This window comes from Sorex fumeus, unplaced genomic scaffold (genome assembly GCF_029834395.1).
Source record: "Sorex fumeus unplaced genomic scaffold, SorFum_2.1 ptg000122l, whole genome shotgun sequence".
NCBI classification, from domain to species: Eukaryota; Metazoa; Chordata; class Mammalia; order Eulipotyphla; family Soricidae; genus Sorex; species Sorex fumeus.
In genome coordinates, this window is record NW_026606179.1 from 19,848,034 (window position 1) to 19,864,518 (window position 16,485).

General features: G+C 54.2%; 3 protein-coding genes across 4 annotated transcripts in view; all 3 read left to right on the forward strand.

Annotated features, from left to right (window-relative positions):
- The window catches only part of YIF1B (Yip1 interacting factor homolog B, membrane trafficking protein), a 78,761-nt gene that overhangs the window by 43,251 nt on the left and 19,025 nt on the right, over window positions 1-16,485 (forward strand). The window contains exon 9 of one of the 2 annotated variants that reach the window (XM_056136809.1): window positions 12,458-12,469. The exons of the other annotated variant lie outside the window; for it this stretch is intronic. The gene's annotated coding sequence lies outside the window, so the exon portion shown is untranslated. Of the gene's footprint in view, window positions 1-12,457; window positions 12,470-16,485 lie in introns of those variants that run through there. 2 annotated transcript variants of the gene reach the window in all.
- The window catches only part of DPF1 (double PHD fingers 1), a 60,696-nt gene that overhangs the window by 25,186 nt on the left and 19,025 nt on the right, over window positions 1-16,485 (forward strand). The gene's annotated exons all lie outside the window — the stretch shown is intronic.
- On the forward strand, window positions 8,048-12,453 carry PPP1R14A (protein phosphatase 1 regulatory inhibitor subunit 14A). The gene is made up of 4 exons (XM_056136813.1): window positions 8,048-8,393; window positions 11,137-11,217; window positions 11,719-11,751; window positions 12,289-12,453. Exons 1-4 carry the CDS (start codon window positions 8,193-8,195, stop codon window positions 12,451-12,453), a joined length of 480 nt encoding a protein of 159 aa, XP_055992788.1. The 5' UTR covers window positions 8,048-8,192.

The following is a 16,485-nucleotide window of genomic DNA, read 5'->3' on the forward strand; positions in this document are numbered from 1 at the left end:
TAGTACAGCCAGTAGGTTGTTTACCTTGCACATGTCTGACCCAGGTTAGATCCCTGGCATCCCATATGGTCCTCCATCCCTGTCAGGAATAATCCCTGAGTGCAGAACCAGGAAAGCCCTGGGCACCACCGAGTGTGGCAAAAAAAAAAAAAAGTGGATAATTCATTTTTGAAAATACCAAACAATGCTACAGGGAAATTACTTGGTAGCTAGGGTAGAAAATGACAGAAAATAGGGCTGGAGAAGAAAGTACAGCAGGTAAGGGGCATTTGCCTTGCACATGGCTGACCTGGGTTCAAACCCCGATACTCCATGGGTCCCCTGAACCCAGCAGGAGTGTCCCTGAGCACAGAGCCAGGAGTAAGTCCTGAGCATTGCCAGATGTGCCGCCCCACCCCTACCCCACCCCCCAAAAAAAAACCCAAAAAAGATGGGGCCAAAGTGATAGTTCTGCTGTTAAGGCATTTTTGCCTTGCTTATGGTTGACCCAGGTTCAATCCTGGCACTCCATATGACCCCTGAGCACCGAGCCAGGAATAAGCCCAGACAACTAGATAATAATGACAGAGGAGCGGTCAAGAGAAAGCACAAGAGAGAGTGATTGCTTTGCATTTGGCCAATCCTGATTCGATCCCTGGCACTGCATATGGCTGCCTGAGCACATTTGGGGTGGCTTAAGTACCCCCCAAATATTAAGAGACTAAGGTAAATGTAAAGGTAAAGGCCCTCCCGTTGATCATCGATTTGCTCGAGCGGGCCCAGTAACGTCTCCATTGGAGACTTTGTTGTTACTGTGTTTGGCATATCGAATACGTCCCGGGGAGCTTGCCAGGCTCTGCCCTGCAGGCGAGATACTCTCGGTAGCTTGCCGGGCTCTCCGAGAGGGGCGGAGGAATCGAACTCGGGTCGGCCATGTTGGCTGCGTGCAAGGCAAAGGTCCTACCGCTGTGCTATCGCTCTAGCCCATTAAGAGACTATTTGAGCTATTTGAGTTTCCAGGAGGAGCTCTGGTAGCTTCGATAATGAACTCTGCAGGCCTGATAGGTAGGGCAGGAGAAAGAGAATATAGTGGATAAGGCACTTGCCTTGTTCACAGTCAATCCTGGTTTGCTCCCTGGAACCATGCATGACCCCTGAGCTCTACCAGTAGTCAGGAATGATCCCTGAGCACAGCTAGGCGTGGCCCTAAAACCAAAAAACTGGAACCCGGGTCACTCCCAGATTCACTTGTCAGCTGTTCAGCCTCCTCATTTAACATGTGAGAAGCCTTAACTAGCTTATCAGAAGGGTGTTTACTTGAAACAATGCCGTTTGGTGTTTTTGTTGTTGTTATCCATTCTGAATCTTGCAGTGAGGTCCTGGAGCTCAAGAATCTAAGTGGGAGGCCAAAGGTTTCTCCCAGTACCTGAATTTCCTACCCCACTAACTTGGCTTGAGCAAAGAGAGGTGGGTCCCTGAGATAGAACAAAGGCCGAGTGCCCAAGCTTTGATGCAGAGGCCTAGATTTATCTACCCATCTACACACAGTCCCTCCAGGAGCGAGCCCTGAGCAACATGCGCTGAGTAGTCCCTGAACAGTGCTGGCTATAACCACACCCCCCACAAGGAAGTGGTGAAAGGTAAGACGAGCCTAGAGGCACAAGCTATCATTTACTCATTCATTCATTCAGGACATTCACTGAGCACATGCTATGTACCAGGTACTGCTGGAATCACTGGAGTGAACACAAAGTCCTGCCCTGTTGGAATCCACTTACTAGTGCTGAGAATGGAGGTGGAACTAGCATTGTTAACATTTGGAATGGATTTTGTCTTTTGGGGGGGCAGGGAGGGCCACACCTGTCGATGCTCAGGGGTTACTCCTGGCTCTGCACTCAGGAATTACTCCTGGTAGTGCTCGCGGGACCATAAGGGATGCCACAGATTGAACCTGGGTCAGTCACATGCAGGGCAAGCAGCCCCATGAAACGGATCTTTTCTTATACCACGTCTTCTCTACCAGAAAAAAATATCTCTTCCTAGTCACACAGGAATCAGTATTTTATTTGTTCTTCCACTTTTAATTTAACAATTGTCAGTGAATCAATTTCCATTTTAAGCATATCATTCAAGTATTTTAGACATGAATGAATATTTGCACTTATCAAATTAAATATTATCCTAACACATCACACGCTGACTCATTGTTTTATATTGTTAAAAAAAACTCCAGTAGAATAAGTTGGCAGTTTATACATCCTCACAATCACCGTGCTATCATTTACATCCCTAATTCGTTACTTAAATGTAGTAATATGTAGACTCACATATTATACCATACAATTTACATATTGCAACCTCAAAATTGTGCCTTCTACAAGTCAGACGAGTCCTGGTGGTGTGCAGAGGAATCAAACCCAGGTCACTGCATGCAAGGCCTACCCTCTGTACTATCTCCACATCCCTTAGTACATACTTTATTATTTTTTTAAATATACTTGAAAATTTTAAAAATTAAAATTTTTTTTATAATGTAGGAGCACTGCTATTTATTCAGCCACTGATTAAGCTGATTGAACTGGGCATGAACTCCACACCTAGCACATACTTTAAATACAGGAATTCCATGTTTGATTCCTGGCAACACACGGTCCTGGAGCCCTGCTGGGAGTAATCCCTGAGCACCTCACAGTGTGGCCCAGAAACAAAAATTAAGTTCTCTACAGATAGTGCGTCCCCTTTTACTTGTACATGAGGAGAGCCATTCTTGTTGCCCTCCCATTGGCACCCACAAGTAGGAAATAACAGATAAAATTAGGGGCTGGGAAGATGACTCAGAGAACTGGAGCATGCATTTTACATGTGGGAGGTTCATTCACAGCATCAAATGGCCCCCTAGAGCACTGGGCACAACTCCAGAGGACTTCTGGGTGTTCCCCACACCAAAATAAATAAATAAATAAACATTTGGAGTGACAGTATAGTGGGCAGGGCATTAGCTGTGCACACAGCTGACCAAGTTTGATCTCCCGCACTGCATAGGGTCCCCTGAGCCCTCCAGGAGTGATCTCTGAGCACAGAGCCGGGGTAAGCCCTGAGCACTGCTGGATGTGGCCCAAATAGCAAAAGGAACAAAAAAGTCAAGGGAGGCACTTCACACATGACCTTTGAGAGGGATGAAGGAGCGAACTTTGTTGGTGCCCTTCGGGGGCTCCTGAAAGTTAGCTGTGAGACTAAACCCTGGTGTGAGGAAACGCCAGCTTGAGAGGCCCAGTTGTGAGCTGTGCGGCCAAGTCCCCGGATGTGAGCGTCATGGCTAACCTCAGCAGTTTGGCTGTGAGCCTCACCACAGTGGGAGCTACGGACATTTCCTCCTTCCCTTCCCTTTGTTGTAGTGGCGGTTGGTGTGTCGGGGGGTCAGTCTGTGCCAGAGGTAGCCCTTGTGATGCTGGGAATGGAACGCGAGGCCTCAGGTGGATGCACAGCACCTCCACGGAGCCATAGCCCCGGGCCCTAGTTTGGTATGAATAAAAGTTTTATTGAACTATAACTCACATACCATACAATTCACCCTTTCAAAGTATATGATTCACTTCAGCTGTCTGAGGAACTGAGTTCCATCCTTGGCACCAAAAGAGAGAGAGAGAGAGAGAGAGAGAGAGAGAGAGAGAGAGAGAGAGTGATGAATAGGGGGCCAGAGCCATAGAACAGTGAAACAGCGAACAGGGCACTTGTCTTGCGCGCAGCTGAGCTGGGTTCAATTCCTGGCACCACACATGATCCCCTAAGCACAGCCAGGAGTCATCTCTGACCACGCAGAGCCAGGACTAAGCCCTGAGCACTGCCAGGAGCAACCCATAACCAAACAAAAATAGCAAAAATAAAATCAATGGGGCCTGGAGAGATAGCACAGTGGATAGGGCATTTGCCTTGCATGGGGCTGACCAGGGTTCGATTCCCAGCATCCCATATGGTCCCCTGAGCACAGCCAGGAGTAATTCCTGAGTGCCACTGGGTGTGACCCAAAAAGAAAAAAAAAAGCAATAAATCCACACCCTAGATGCTCAGGGGCTACTCCGAGGTCTCTCTGGGACGGTACCAGAGATGGAACCTGGACTTCCTACACGTAAAGTGTGTGTTCCCACTGAGTTATCTCCTCGCAGATAAGATATTGGATGTTTGTGGGAGCTGGTGGGGAGGCGGGGAGTCTGGTCACAGGGCCCAGAGTTGCTCCCAGGCCCTCACAGTGAGCGCATCCCTGACTCACTCAACATGCTTTCAAGGTTCATCCATGTTGGGGTATGTATCAACACTTACCTTTCTTTTTCCAGGGGCTGGAGCGATAGCACAGTGGGTAGAGCATTTGCCTTGCATGCGGCCGACCCGGGTTCAATTCCCAGCTTCCCATATGGTCCCCTGTGCATTTCCAGGTGTGACCCAAAAAGCTAAATAAAAAAAAAAGTTTCTTTTCCCAGATGGTGGCCACATCCACCAATGGTCAGGGGATTTTCCTGGCTCTGTGTTCAGGAAACATATGAGGCTGTGCTCAGGGTACCATATGAAGTGACTGGATTTGAATCTTTGTCATCGCCACAACTAGATGCAAATATGAATGCAGGGGGCTGGAGCAATTGTACTGCACGTAGGGTCATTTCCTTGCATGCAGTGGATCCAGATTCAAACCCCAGACTGAATCTGCATTCAACTCTGTATGGTCCCCCAAGCCCAACCAGGAATAATCCCTGAGCACAGGATCAGGAGTAAGCCCTGAACACAGCTGAGTGTGGTCCTAAATGAAATAGGAAACAAATTAAAAGAATCCCAGGGTCTACCACATGCAAGGCAAGTAAGTGCCTTAACCCTGTACTATCTTACTGGAATCATAATTTATTTTGACTAGCAGATAATATTCCATTGTGTCATGGACCACGTTTTGTTCATCCATCACTGTTTCACCTTCAGCTGTTGTGAGCAGAGCTGCTATGCACATTCACACACACATTTTTGTGAGACTCTTTGTTTTCAATTCTCTTCGGAGTGGAATGATAGGATCATGTGGAATTGCTAAGTTTAACCTTCTGAAGGACTACCAGACTCTTCTCCAGTGTGACTGCAACATTTCACATTCTCATTGTCAACCTTGACATGTTCTAACTTCTTTCCTTTCCTTTTTTTTTATTTTTACTCACCCAGCTGTGCCCAGGTGCTGCTCCCATCTCTGTCACTTCTGGAGGCCAAGCACTACAGGGGGTTGAATCTGCGCCTCCTGCATGCAAAGCATGTGCTCAGCCCACTGAGGTATTTCTTCAACCCCACATGTTCTGATTTCTTCACATTAAAAACAATTACAGGAGGGGCTGGAGCGATAGCACAGCGGGTAGGGCGTTTGCCTTGCACGTGGCCGACCTGAGTTGATTCCCAGCATCCCATATGGCCCCCTGAGCACCGCCAGGAGTAATTTCTGAGTGCAGAGCCAGGAATAACCCCTGTGCATTGCCAGGTGTGACCCAAAAAGAAAAAAAAAATTACAGGAGCTGGAGTGATAGTACAGCAGGGATTAGAGTGCTGCCAACCTGGGTTCAATCCCCAGCACCCCATATAGTCCCCCAAGCATCGCCAGGAGTAATTACTGAGTGTAATGAGTGTAGAGCCAGTAGTAACCCCTGCGCATCGTCAGGTGTGACCCCCCCAAAAAAATACTAATTACATCATTGGGCTTGAATGAATGAAACTTGGTTATTGACAGTTTTGTAACTCATGGTAAGACGGTCAATCAAAATTAGTAATTTTCCCGGGGACCACACTCAGCTAGGATTGGGGGGCCACCAGGGCCACACTGCAGAAATTTAGTGTCAAAAAATCAAACTGAGGACCTCGTACATGCAAGGCAGTGCTCCTAGAGCCATATCAACACACAGAATACAGATTTTTTTTTCTTTTTGGGTTACACCCAGCGATGCTCAGGGGTTACTCCTGGCTCTGCACTCAGGAATTACTCCTGGCAGTGCTCAGGGGACCATATGGGATGCTGGGGATCAAACTCAGATCAGCGACATGAAGGCAATTGCCCTACCCGCTGTACTATGGCAATGGCCCAGAACACAGAATTTTGCCATCACAGAATATTCCATTAAAAACGCAGTTGGGGGGCTGAAGTGACAGCACAGCAGGTAGGACGTTTGCTTTGCATGCAGTTGACCAGGGTTCGATTCCCAGCATCCTATATGGTTCCCTGAGCATCGCCAGGAGTAATTCCTGAGTGCAGAGCCAGAAGTAACCCCTGTGCATCGCCAGGTGTGACCCAAAAAGCAATAAATAAATAAATAAATAAATAACTGGGCTGGAATGATAGTATAGGAACTTGCTTGGCACGCAGCCGACCTGGGTTCAATCCTCAGCACCACAAATGATCCCCCAATCCCTGCTAGGAATGGTCCCCTTGAGCCAGAAGTAAGCTCTGAGTACTGCTGGTGTGACCCCCAAACAAAAACAAAATAACAAATTCTAAGCACTAAGTTGGAAGTAGTCCTTGAGCAATTTTGGGCATAGCCACAAAATCCAAACGATACAAATTATTTTATTTTTATTTGTTTGGTTTTGGGTCACACATGGCAATGCTCAGGACTTGCTCTTGGTTCTGTACTCAGGAATCACTTCTGGTGGGTCTCAGGAACCCTCTGGGATATGGGTAATTGAACCTGGGTCAGCCACAGCAAGAGCCCTGCCCACTATACTGTCTCTCTGAATCCCCCGACATTTAAATCCAAGCATCTTAGCAGATATCTGATTTGTACTCCCCGCCCCCATTCTGTGGTTGGGTCTCTTCACTTTCCTGTTGATGTTTGGGGCCAGAGTGATAGTACAGTGGGTAGGGCGTTTGTCTTGCACATACATGGCCCACCCGAGTTCAATCCCCAGCATCCCATATGGTCCCCTGAGCACCACCATGAGTAATTTCTGAGTGCAGAGCCAGGAATAACCGTGAGCATCGCCTGATGTGACCCACAAAGTCAAACACAAAAACACATATGTTTTCAGATATGCTGAAATGTATTTTTCTTTTGCTTCATGGGATCATAGCTCAGAAGCCAGGGTCTCAGTGTGGGTACGGGGCTTCAAGTTTTCAAGTATCAGTCTCGATTATAATTAGGAGTACTTCACTTTGTGGCCACCTTCCCTTTAAAGGAAACGACATCATTGTTACATTTCTCCTTTTGGCTTCTTCTTAAGAAGTTCTGCCAATGGTTGGAACTAACCACAAGTGTGTGTGTGTGTGTGTGTGTGTGTGTGTGTGCGGGGGTGTGGGGGGGACTGAGGGCAGGTAAGATAGAGAAGAGACCAGTATGACAGTAATAGCTGGACAAAATCTGAGGGTTGAAAGTAGGCAAAGGAATGTTCTTGATAACCTTTCAGTATCAATATTGCAAATCACAATGCCCAAAAGAAGAGACAGAGACAGAGACAGAGACAGAGAGAGAGCGCCTGCCACAGAGGCAGGTGAGGGGGTGGGGGGGCAGGGGGAGTGAGGGGTATGGAAGGGAACCTGGGACACTGGTGCTGGGAAATGTAACTGGTGGAGGGATAGGTGTTGGAACACTGTGTGACTAAAACACGTACATAGCTTTGTAAGGGTCTATCTCACAGCGATTTAATTAAAAAGTTAAAAAACAAAGTTCTGCCTTTGTCCTAGTCTTGTATTCATTAGGCTCCCCCCCACCCCAGTGGCTGGTCTAGAACAGCGTTCGGCCGATATCTGTTGAACAAGGCGAGTGAATCAATGAACGCCTTTGGATGCACGGACGTGAATCAAGGAAGGAACAAATACATGATGCAGCAGGACACCACCGAGGCGGCCCGGGGGGCTCCTGTACCGCCCTTTGCCACCGCCAGAGGGCGCCCAACCCCCGGTCCGGGAGTCCGTCCCGGGACCCCGCCCCCAACGATCTAGCCCGGGTGGCCCCCAGGCTGGGCTCCGGGACCCGATCTGGGGCTCCCGGACGACGTCGAGCCCTGAGCCGCGCCCGGCGGCGGGAAGAGCAGAGCAGCGGCGCCCGCGTCCCTGAGCGGCCGGTGGGGGAAACTGAGTCCGGGCCGCGCGCGGGGCGTGCCCGCCGCCGGCCTCGCCCCCGGCCCCGCCCCGCCCCGCCCCGCCCCGTAAGAGGCTCGGGGGCCGCGGGGCGGCGGCCAGAGCGCGGCGCGGTGCCCCGGCGGCGATGGCAGCTCAGCGGCTGGGCAAGCGCGTGCTGAGCAAGCTGCAGTCCCCGTCGCGGGCCCGCGGGCCCGGGGGCAGCCCCGGGGGGCTGCAGAAGCGACACGCGCGTGTCACCGTCAAGTACGACCGGCGCGAGCTGCAGCGACGGTTGGACGTGGAGAAGTGGATCGACGGGTGCTTGGAGGAGCTGTACCGCGGCAGGGTGAGGCGGGGAGGGACCTGGGCGGGACCCCCCAGACGCCGCCGCCGCGGGGGGCGCTGCCCGCCGCGTCCGCCCGCCGCTGCCCCACGTCGGGGACTGGGACGCCGGTCGGGTGCCCCCGTGTCGTCCTGCGTGGAGACGCGCACGCCCGGCTCTCCGAGGATGTGGCCGAACATCAGCGGAGGGCCAGCGGTCTGGCAGGGGGCGACCAGGAGGCACAGTTGGGGCGGCGGGGTGGCCGGAATCGGAGGAAGGGTGGGGGCAGAGGGAGGTCCCGGTGAGCCACGCGGAGACAGACCCCCACCCCCAGAAGGGACGGAGCGCACAGGCGCGCACAGCCCCTCGCAGGCAGGAGCCTGGCCAGGGACACAGGCTATGACTGAGGACAGACGCTGTGATCCCCGCGAGACCAACATAGGTTCCGGCCCCTGATGCGCTCCCGCGGGGCTGCTCAGGCCACAGCCAGGCCCCGGCCCACCAGGGCCGCACCCACACACCGGGGCTGTGCCCTGAGCAGCTCCTGCTGCCTTTAGGACATGGTTTGGGGCACCCCCTCTCTACCCCACTCCTCCAGGGAGCTCTCCAGGCAGACCACCGCCCCTCTGGCTGGAGGCTGCAGCCCCCTAATCTTCAAACAACCCTCTTGGAGCTCCACCCAACAGGAAACAGGGAGGCTGGGGGCCAGGGAGATGGCCCCTCAGAGCTCTATCCCCAGCACCCCAGAGGGTCACCAAGCATCACCAGGAGTGACCCCTGAGCACAGAGAAGTAAGCCCTGAACATCACTGGGTATGCCCCCCAAACCAAACCCCCTCCAAAAATAAAAGAAAACCGGGGCTGGAACTATAGTACAGTGGGCAGGGCGTTTGCCTTGCAGGCGGCCAACCCGGGTTCAATCCCCAGCATCCCATATGGTCCTCCGAGCATGGCCAGGAGTAATTCCTGAATGCAGAGCCAGAAGTAACTTTGAGCACAACCGGGTGTGACCCAAAAAGCAAAAATAATAATATAGCACAGCGATAGGGTGTTTGCCTTGCGCGCAGCTGACCTGACTGACCTGGGTTCAATTCCTCCACTCCTCTCCGAGAGCCTGGCAAGCTACCAGGAGTATCTTGCCCGCACGGCAAAGCCTGGCAAGCTACCCATGACATATTCGATATGCCAAACACAGTAACAACAAGTCTCACAATGGAGACGTTACTGGGCCCACCCGAGCAAATCGATGAACAATGGGAGTCCAGTGACAGTGACTAATAATAATAATGATAATAATAATAAATAAAAGAAAACACATAAACAACAGGGACTTATGGACCTGTTTGGCTCGTTTTTGTTTGGGATGCGGGAGACGATACCTGGCAAGGTTCAAGAGAGGCAGCTACTCCCAACACAGTGTTCCCAGGTGAACCCTGTGGTGCCAGGGCTCGAACCCAGGGGTTGTGCCTGCAGAGCCTATGCCTAACTCTCTGGGCCGTCTATACGAACAGGGCTCCCAAAGGCTTAACCGATAGCTCCAAACAGGCTTTTCATTGAGCCTCTGCTTTGGCAGTCACACTTAATTGCCTTTTTTTTTTTTAGGAGGGGGGGCCACATCCGGCAGTGCTCAGGGCTTACTCCTGGCTCTGTACTCAGGGATCACGCCTGGCAGCACTCTGGGGACTATAGGCATGTCCAAGGTCAAACTAGAGTCAGCCGCACGCAAGGCAAGCACCCTACCCACTGTGCTATCCCTTGGGCCCCTCAGTCACACTTGGTACCAAACACGCATGCATATGCATGCTGCCAAGCTCAACCTCAGGGGTCTGTGGGCAGAATAGCCCTGGGCCTCTGAACTGGCGAAGGCCCCTCTGCACCCAGCCAAGGCCTGAACAGCATCACCCCCCTGAGGCGGCTCTGCAGGACATGCCTGGGGACTAGATTCTTTGATCAGACCAGCCCGCCGACTCTGTGGCGTCACACAGGACAGGGAAGACAGATGGACCCAAGCTGAGCCATGCAGCCTCTCCAGGAGGGGCCCTGCCCCCAGGAGGCCGCCCAGACAAGGCTCCCTCTCCCAGCCCGGGCCCGGAGGGGAGGGTGTGGGGCTCTGCAGCCAGGGTTGGGCAGGGTCCCCCGGCCCAGACAGCTGGGCTCTGTCCCCAGCAGGGTCGCTGAGCCTGCCACCTTTGACCCTCTGCCCCAAGGGGCTGTACTCGAATCCCCACCCGGGGGCAGCTGAAAGTCGGATTGACGGCTCACTACACTCTCCCCTGCCCAGGGAGTGATGCTTGGTGGTCTCCTTCAGGGAGCCATCCAGTTGCACTTTAACCCCGGGTCCCCACCGCCTGGCCTGGCCAGAGCCCTGCTCTGTTCCCTGGGGCCAGCGCTGTCCCTCTGCCCTGCCGCTGCCCTCCCCAACCTAGAGCCCAGACTTTGCCTTGAAAGGACAGAGCCGGCCTCTCTCCTAATCCCAGAATTGGACATTCCAGCCCCGGCGAGGCCTCTTTCCCACTGTGGGAACCAGGGCCAAGGGGGAGCCCCGTGCCAGCCCGCGGCTCCTGACAGACCCAGGGTTCAGGCACTGGGGCTGGCCGCGGGGCCCCGGGCTCTGTCGACCCATCTGCCACCCCTCCCCCAGCACCCAGATGTCCTGTCTCCACGGTGCTGTCCCTGACTGCCACATTATTGCTGCCAGCTGGCCCTGGGACCTCGGACAAAGGCGAGGAGGGCGGGGAAGGGCAGTGACTCCCCCTGTCCCCCCTCAGGAGGCCGACATGCCGGATGAGGTCAACATCGATGACTTGTTGGAATTGGAGAGTGACGAGGAGAGGGGACAGAAAATCCAGGTAGTGGCGGGAAGGCCCAGCCCCACTGCACCCCTCGCGAGACTCCCCCAAACTCCCAGCCAGGCTGGCGGCCTCCCGCTCCCAAAATCAACTGCTGCTCCCCAAATCCTCAGAGCTTGGGCTGCTGCTCCCCGAGCCTTTGCTCCCCCCTGCTGGGGTCACAGGGTCCCAGCCTGTCTCGCTCTTTGTTGTTGGTTGTGTTATTTGGGGGCCGGGCCCAGCAGTCCCCAGGGCTGACTCCTGGCTCTGTGCTCAGGGATCACTCCTGGCGGTGCTCAGGGGGTCCTGTGGGGTGCTGGGATGGAATCTGGGCTGGTTGCGTGCAAGGCCGGTGCCCTCCCCGCTGTGCTGTGGCTCCAGCCCCCTCTCCTGCCATCCTGCTCATGGAACGGACATGCCCCCCCCCCTGTGTCCCCAGAGTCTGTGTTCCCTGCATGCACCCCACCCCTGAGGGAGTGTCAGGCACTGACTCTTTGTTTCTCTTTTGTGGGGTGCGTCTAGGGTCTCCTGACATCCTGCACCAGCCCCACAGAGGTAAGTCCTGCACGACCTTCTCCCCCCAGCCCCCCTGTCCTGTCCCCTGTGCCGCCCCCACCTTAGGGGATCTCTGCGGAAGCTTCTGTCTCTTGCTGTCCCTTCCTGCTCCCTGCTGTCCTTTGTCCCCACCCCCTTACTCCCCATCTGCCACCAGGCTCCTCTGTCTTAGGGGCACCCCCATCTGTCTCTTATCTGCCCCTCTGCCCGGGGCGGCCCGTGTGTGTGGGCTCAGCCGCCCTCCGTGGGTCCCAGTGAGTGTCCACCCGGCCTCCTCCGGGGCCCCTGATCTCCTGGGCCCTGGAGCTGACCGCCCAGCCCCTCCCACTTCCTTCCCTGCTTTAAAAGGGAAAAATATTCATGTTTCTCTGAGCGGCTCCGAGCTGCCTGAGGGACAAACGTCACGAAGGCTGTCTGCTGGGGCCACTGCGGCCGTGTCCCCAGGGACACCCTGGCTATCTCCTGCTGGACCCTCGGCTCCTTGCTTTGCGCTCTCCCCCTGCCCACACACACACCCGCACCCCCTCCTCCCCGCAGGACTTCATCCGGGAGCTGTTGGTGAAGCTTCGAGACCTGCACAAGCAGCCCGGCCTCCCGCGGCGCAGCCCCTCATCTGAGGGCAGCCGGCGCCCCACTCCAGGCCCCAGCCCCGGCCCCAGCCCAGGCCCCGGCCCTGGACCCGACCGGCCCTCGCCTCTGTGACCCCCCCCGCCCGCCCGTTGTAAAGTCGTATTTAATGGATCCGTACAATAACACCACGCGCTGTGGCTGTTTTTCCTCTTCGTTCCTGCGGGCTGCCGGCCCTCCCCACCCCCACCGGCCCCCACAGCTGGCGGGACAGATGGACGCCACGCCCCCTGCCCTCCCTCGGCCAGGCCCTGTGACCTCCAGCCCTGGAGTCACATCCTGCCCAGCCCCTACCCAGCCTCCCCTGCAAGGGCTCTGTGCCGGCGGGCGGGGCAGGGGCTGGCAAACATCCTGCCCCCTGCATGGAGATCACCCTGATGGGGAGAAAAGGCTTGTAGCCCTGAAGGGGGTTTAAAGCACATGTGCTGGATGGGCCTAGAAGCCTCGGAGCCCAGGGAAGGGAAGGAGTCATCTCTCTCCCAGGTGCTGAAAGAATCCAGGAGGGCTTCCTGTAGGAAGTGCCAGGGACACTTGTCTATGAGATGTCTCTGAGGACTTTGAACTCATGCGTGGGCTGAGAAATTGATTTTGGGGCTGGTTCAAGGTGGACACCAAATATTGGCAGGCCGTATTAGGGGAAGCTCCTGCTGCACCTGATTAGCCTTTTACCTGGTGGGAGGCTGCAGGGAGAGGCTCAGAAGGCCTCAGAGGTGAGTAGTGGCCACCTCACCTGTGGAGTCGTCCCACACATTCACAGCAGGGTGGTGGGGCTCAGGGGACAGCTGTGCTGGGCTCAGCACTGGGGCAGGCCCAGAGGCGGGGGTGTCTACCCCAGGAAAGAGCCCATCTCCCGTCTGCTGACTGATGTTAGGGCCTTGGTCCCCACTCCACCCCAAGGGTCTGGGCTCTAGCCTGGACAGGGAGAGCCTGTGGGGGGCTCTGGGCCTGTGCAGAGAGGAGGCCCTTGGGTGTTGTGCAGAGAGACTCCCAAGGCTTCCGGGGGCCCCTCCCGAGGATGAGGGGAGGGGGGCTTCCTCCTGGTCTGTCCCCTGTCCCTCCCCCCCGTACCCTGTTAGGCCTAGGAACTTGCTTTTGACCTCTGGGATGACGCACAAGGATGCACACGGGCCACGGGCACTTCCTTGGCCCCTAAATTGCCCTCCTCATCCGCTGGGGCATGTTTCAGTGCCGGGCCTTGGACCACGGGCTCAGCCATCCCTGGCTGGTGCTCTACTGCACAGCCACAGCCCTGGCTCCGCCTACGAACTTTTTCTGAGGCTTTGGTCAACACCAGCGTTACTCGGGGCTTTATGCTGGCTCTGTGCTCAGGGATCCCTCCTGGTAGGGACCATAATAGGTGCTGGGACTTGGACAAGCAAGCGACTCTCCCTGCTACACAGCCGTTCCTGTGCGCTGCCGTTTCTCCAGCCCCCTTCGAGGGACTCTTGACTTCCTCTCCATGATGCTGGTTTTGGTTCCTCATCCTGGAGGGGGGCAATTAGTGCAGGTTCTGAGGTCCTGGGCCACCACGTGCGAGTCTCAGTTTCCTCACCTGGATCATGGGGTCCAGGTTGGCCATGCCTGGGTGTCACAGTGGGGAATGGAGCTGGGGTTCACATCGAGATTTTGCTGTTCCGGAGATTCCTTCTGCCTAAGCCATGACTCAAAATGGCAATAAAACTTTTTAAAAAATTGTTTTTTAAGTTTTGGTTTGGGGACAGCACCCGACCGGTGCTCAGGGGTTACTCCTGGCTTGGCACTCAGGGATCAATCCTGGTGAGGCTCAGGGGACCATATGGGGTATCAGGGATTGAACCCAGGTCACGTATGCACAAGGCAAGTGCTGTCCCCGACTGTACTATCTCTCTAGGCTCCCCTGCTTTTTTTTTTCCCCGCTTTTTGGGTTACACCCAGCAATGCTCAGGGGTTAGTACTGGTTCTGCACTCAGAAATTACTCCTGGCACTGCTCAGGGGACCATATCATGTGGGATGCTGGGGATTGAACCTGGGTTGGCTGTGTGTGTGGAAGGCAAAGGCTCTTCCCAGTGGGCCATTGTTCCAGCCCCGCTTTCACTTTTTTTCCTTTTTTTTTTTCACCTCTTTTCTCTTTGTTCTTGTCTTTGTTACAACTTGGGGTGGAGGTGATTTGATCTCAGTGCTATAATTCATGTTTCTGTTTGTTTTGGGGCCACACCCAGTGATGCTGAAGGCTTATTCCTGGCTCTGCATTCAGGAATTATTCCTGGTGATGCTCAGGGGACCATATGGGATGCCAGGGATTGAAGCTGGGTTGCCATGTGCAAGGTAAATGCCCTACCCGCTATGCTATCGCTCCAGCCCTGCAATTTTTGTTAATTAAGCCATATTAAAGTGTGAGCCACTGGTGGAACAGGCTGATGTCAACATATTGGCACACGGGCTGTGCTGGCATCATGCACGTTGGCACAGAGGTCCTTGTGGCAGTGCCTCTGGAATCAGACTTGCTGATGTGAACGGTGGTGGGGATTAAACTCTGCCTCAGCTATGGGGCAGACCCGCCCCTAGGTCCCCAAGACAGCAGCACCTAACTGAGAACAAGACTATAGCAAAAGAATTGGGAAATATGGGCCAGAGAGACCCTACAGCGGGTAATGCACTTGCATGAGGCCAACCCCAGTTTCATTCTTAAAACCACACAGTCCCCTAAGCACAGAGCCAGAAGTAAGTCCCAAGTGCAGCCAGGTTACACGAAAAACAAACAGGAACAAGAATTAGGAAGGAGGGGCTGGAGTGATAGCACTGTGGGTAGAGCATTTGCCTTGCACACAGCCGACCCGGGTTCGATTCGCAGCATCCCATATGGTTCCCTAAGCACCGCCAGGAGTAATTCCTGAGTGCAGAGCCAGGAGTAATCCCTGTGCATTGCCAAGTGTGATCCAAAAAAGCACACACACACACACACACAAAGAATTGGGAAGGAGCAGTGTGCAATTGGGGTTCAAAATGAGGGATAGTCTGGACTTGGGGTTGCTGCTTGTATTCAGGTCCATTTGCCTCATAACCCTTGGGCCTCTGTTTCCACATCTGTCTGTGAAGATGATTACCGAACCTTCCACAGGGTGAAGTAGACATACATAGGTCACCGGTCAGGCCCAGTAATTACTGCCACAGGGGCCAAACTTTCTGCTCCCTCACTTCCCATCTGCCAGCGGGTCAGCAAGCGGTCTCTGCAGCACTGCCCTGCGTCCCCGGTGTCTACATCCCATCGACCAAGGACCTCACTTTCATCACCCAATCCCTCTCCTCTTTGTTCTGAACATGTGTGTATGTGCGTGTGTGCATGTGTGAGTGTGGTGCCACGATCAAACCCAGGGTCTCACACAGGCAAGTGCTCTGCCACTATATCCTGGGACAAAGTTTGTCTTAAAAAACAAACCAGGTGGGGCTGGAGTGATAGCATAGCGGGTAGGGCATTTGCCTTGCATGTGGCCAACCTGGGTTCAATTCCCAGCATCCCATAGGGTCCCCTGAGCACTGCCAGGAGTAATTCCTGAGTGCATGAGCCAGGAGTAACTCCTGTGCAATGCCGGCTGTGACCCAAAAAGAAAAAAAAAAAACAACCAGGGGACAGAGAGATAGTATGGTGGGGTAGGGTGCTTGCCTTGCACGTGGCAGGCCGAGGTTCGATTCCCACTACTACATGTGGTTCCCCAAGCACTGCCAGGAGCACCAGAGCCAGGAGAAAGTATCCTGAGCATGGCCCGCTGTGCCCCCACTTCAATAAAACAAAACAAAAAGAAAGTTATTGGCATTGTTTCAGAATTTATGCAAAACCATGCATGTACGCGTGCGCATGCGCGCTCTCTCTCTCATACACACACACACACACGCATGCACGCACGCACGCACGCATGCACGCACGCACACACACAGAATATGAGTGAATAGTCTCCCTGCTTTATCCACAAGGCAGACGCTGGGAGCATGACCCCAACCTTGCTTGACTCATTCGTACAGCTGTTCCATTTCTGTGGGTTTTTTGTTTTGTTTTGCTTTTTAGGTATATATATATATATTTTGGCTTGGGAGCCACACCCAGCGTTCTTTAGGGGCTACACCCAGTTCCA

Coding starts and splice junctions, on each gene's coding strand:
- PPP1R14A (XM_056136813.1), top strand. CDS start 8,193: ATGGCAGCTCAGCGGCTGGGCAAGCGCGTGCTGAGCAAGCTGCAGTCC. Junction 8,394..11,136: donor AGGAGCTGTACCGCGGCAGG/GTGAGGCGGGGA, acceptor GTCCCCCCTCAG/GAGGCCGACATGCCGGATGA. Junction 11,752..12,288: donor CCTGCACCAGCCCCACAGAG/GTAAGTCCTGCA, acceptor TCCTCCCCGCAG/GACTTCATCCGGGAGCTGTT.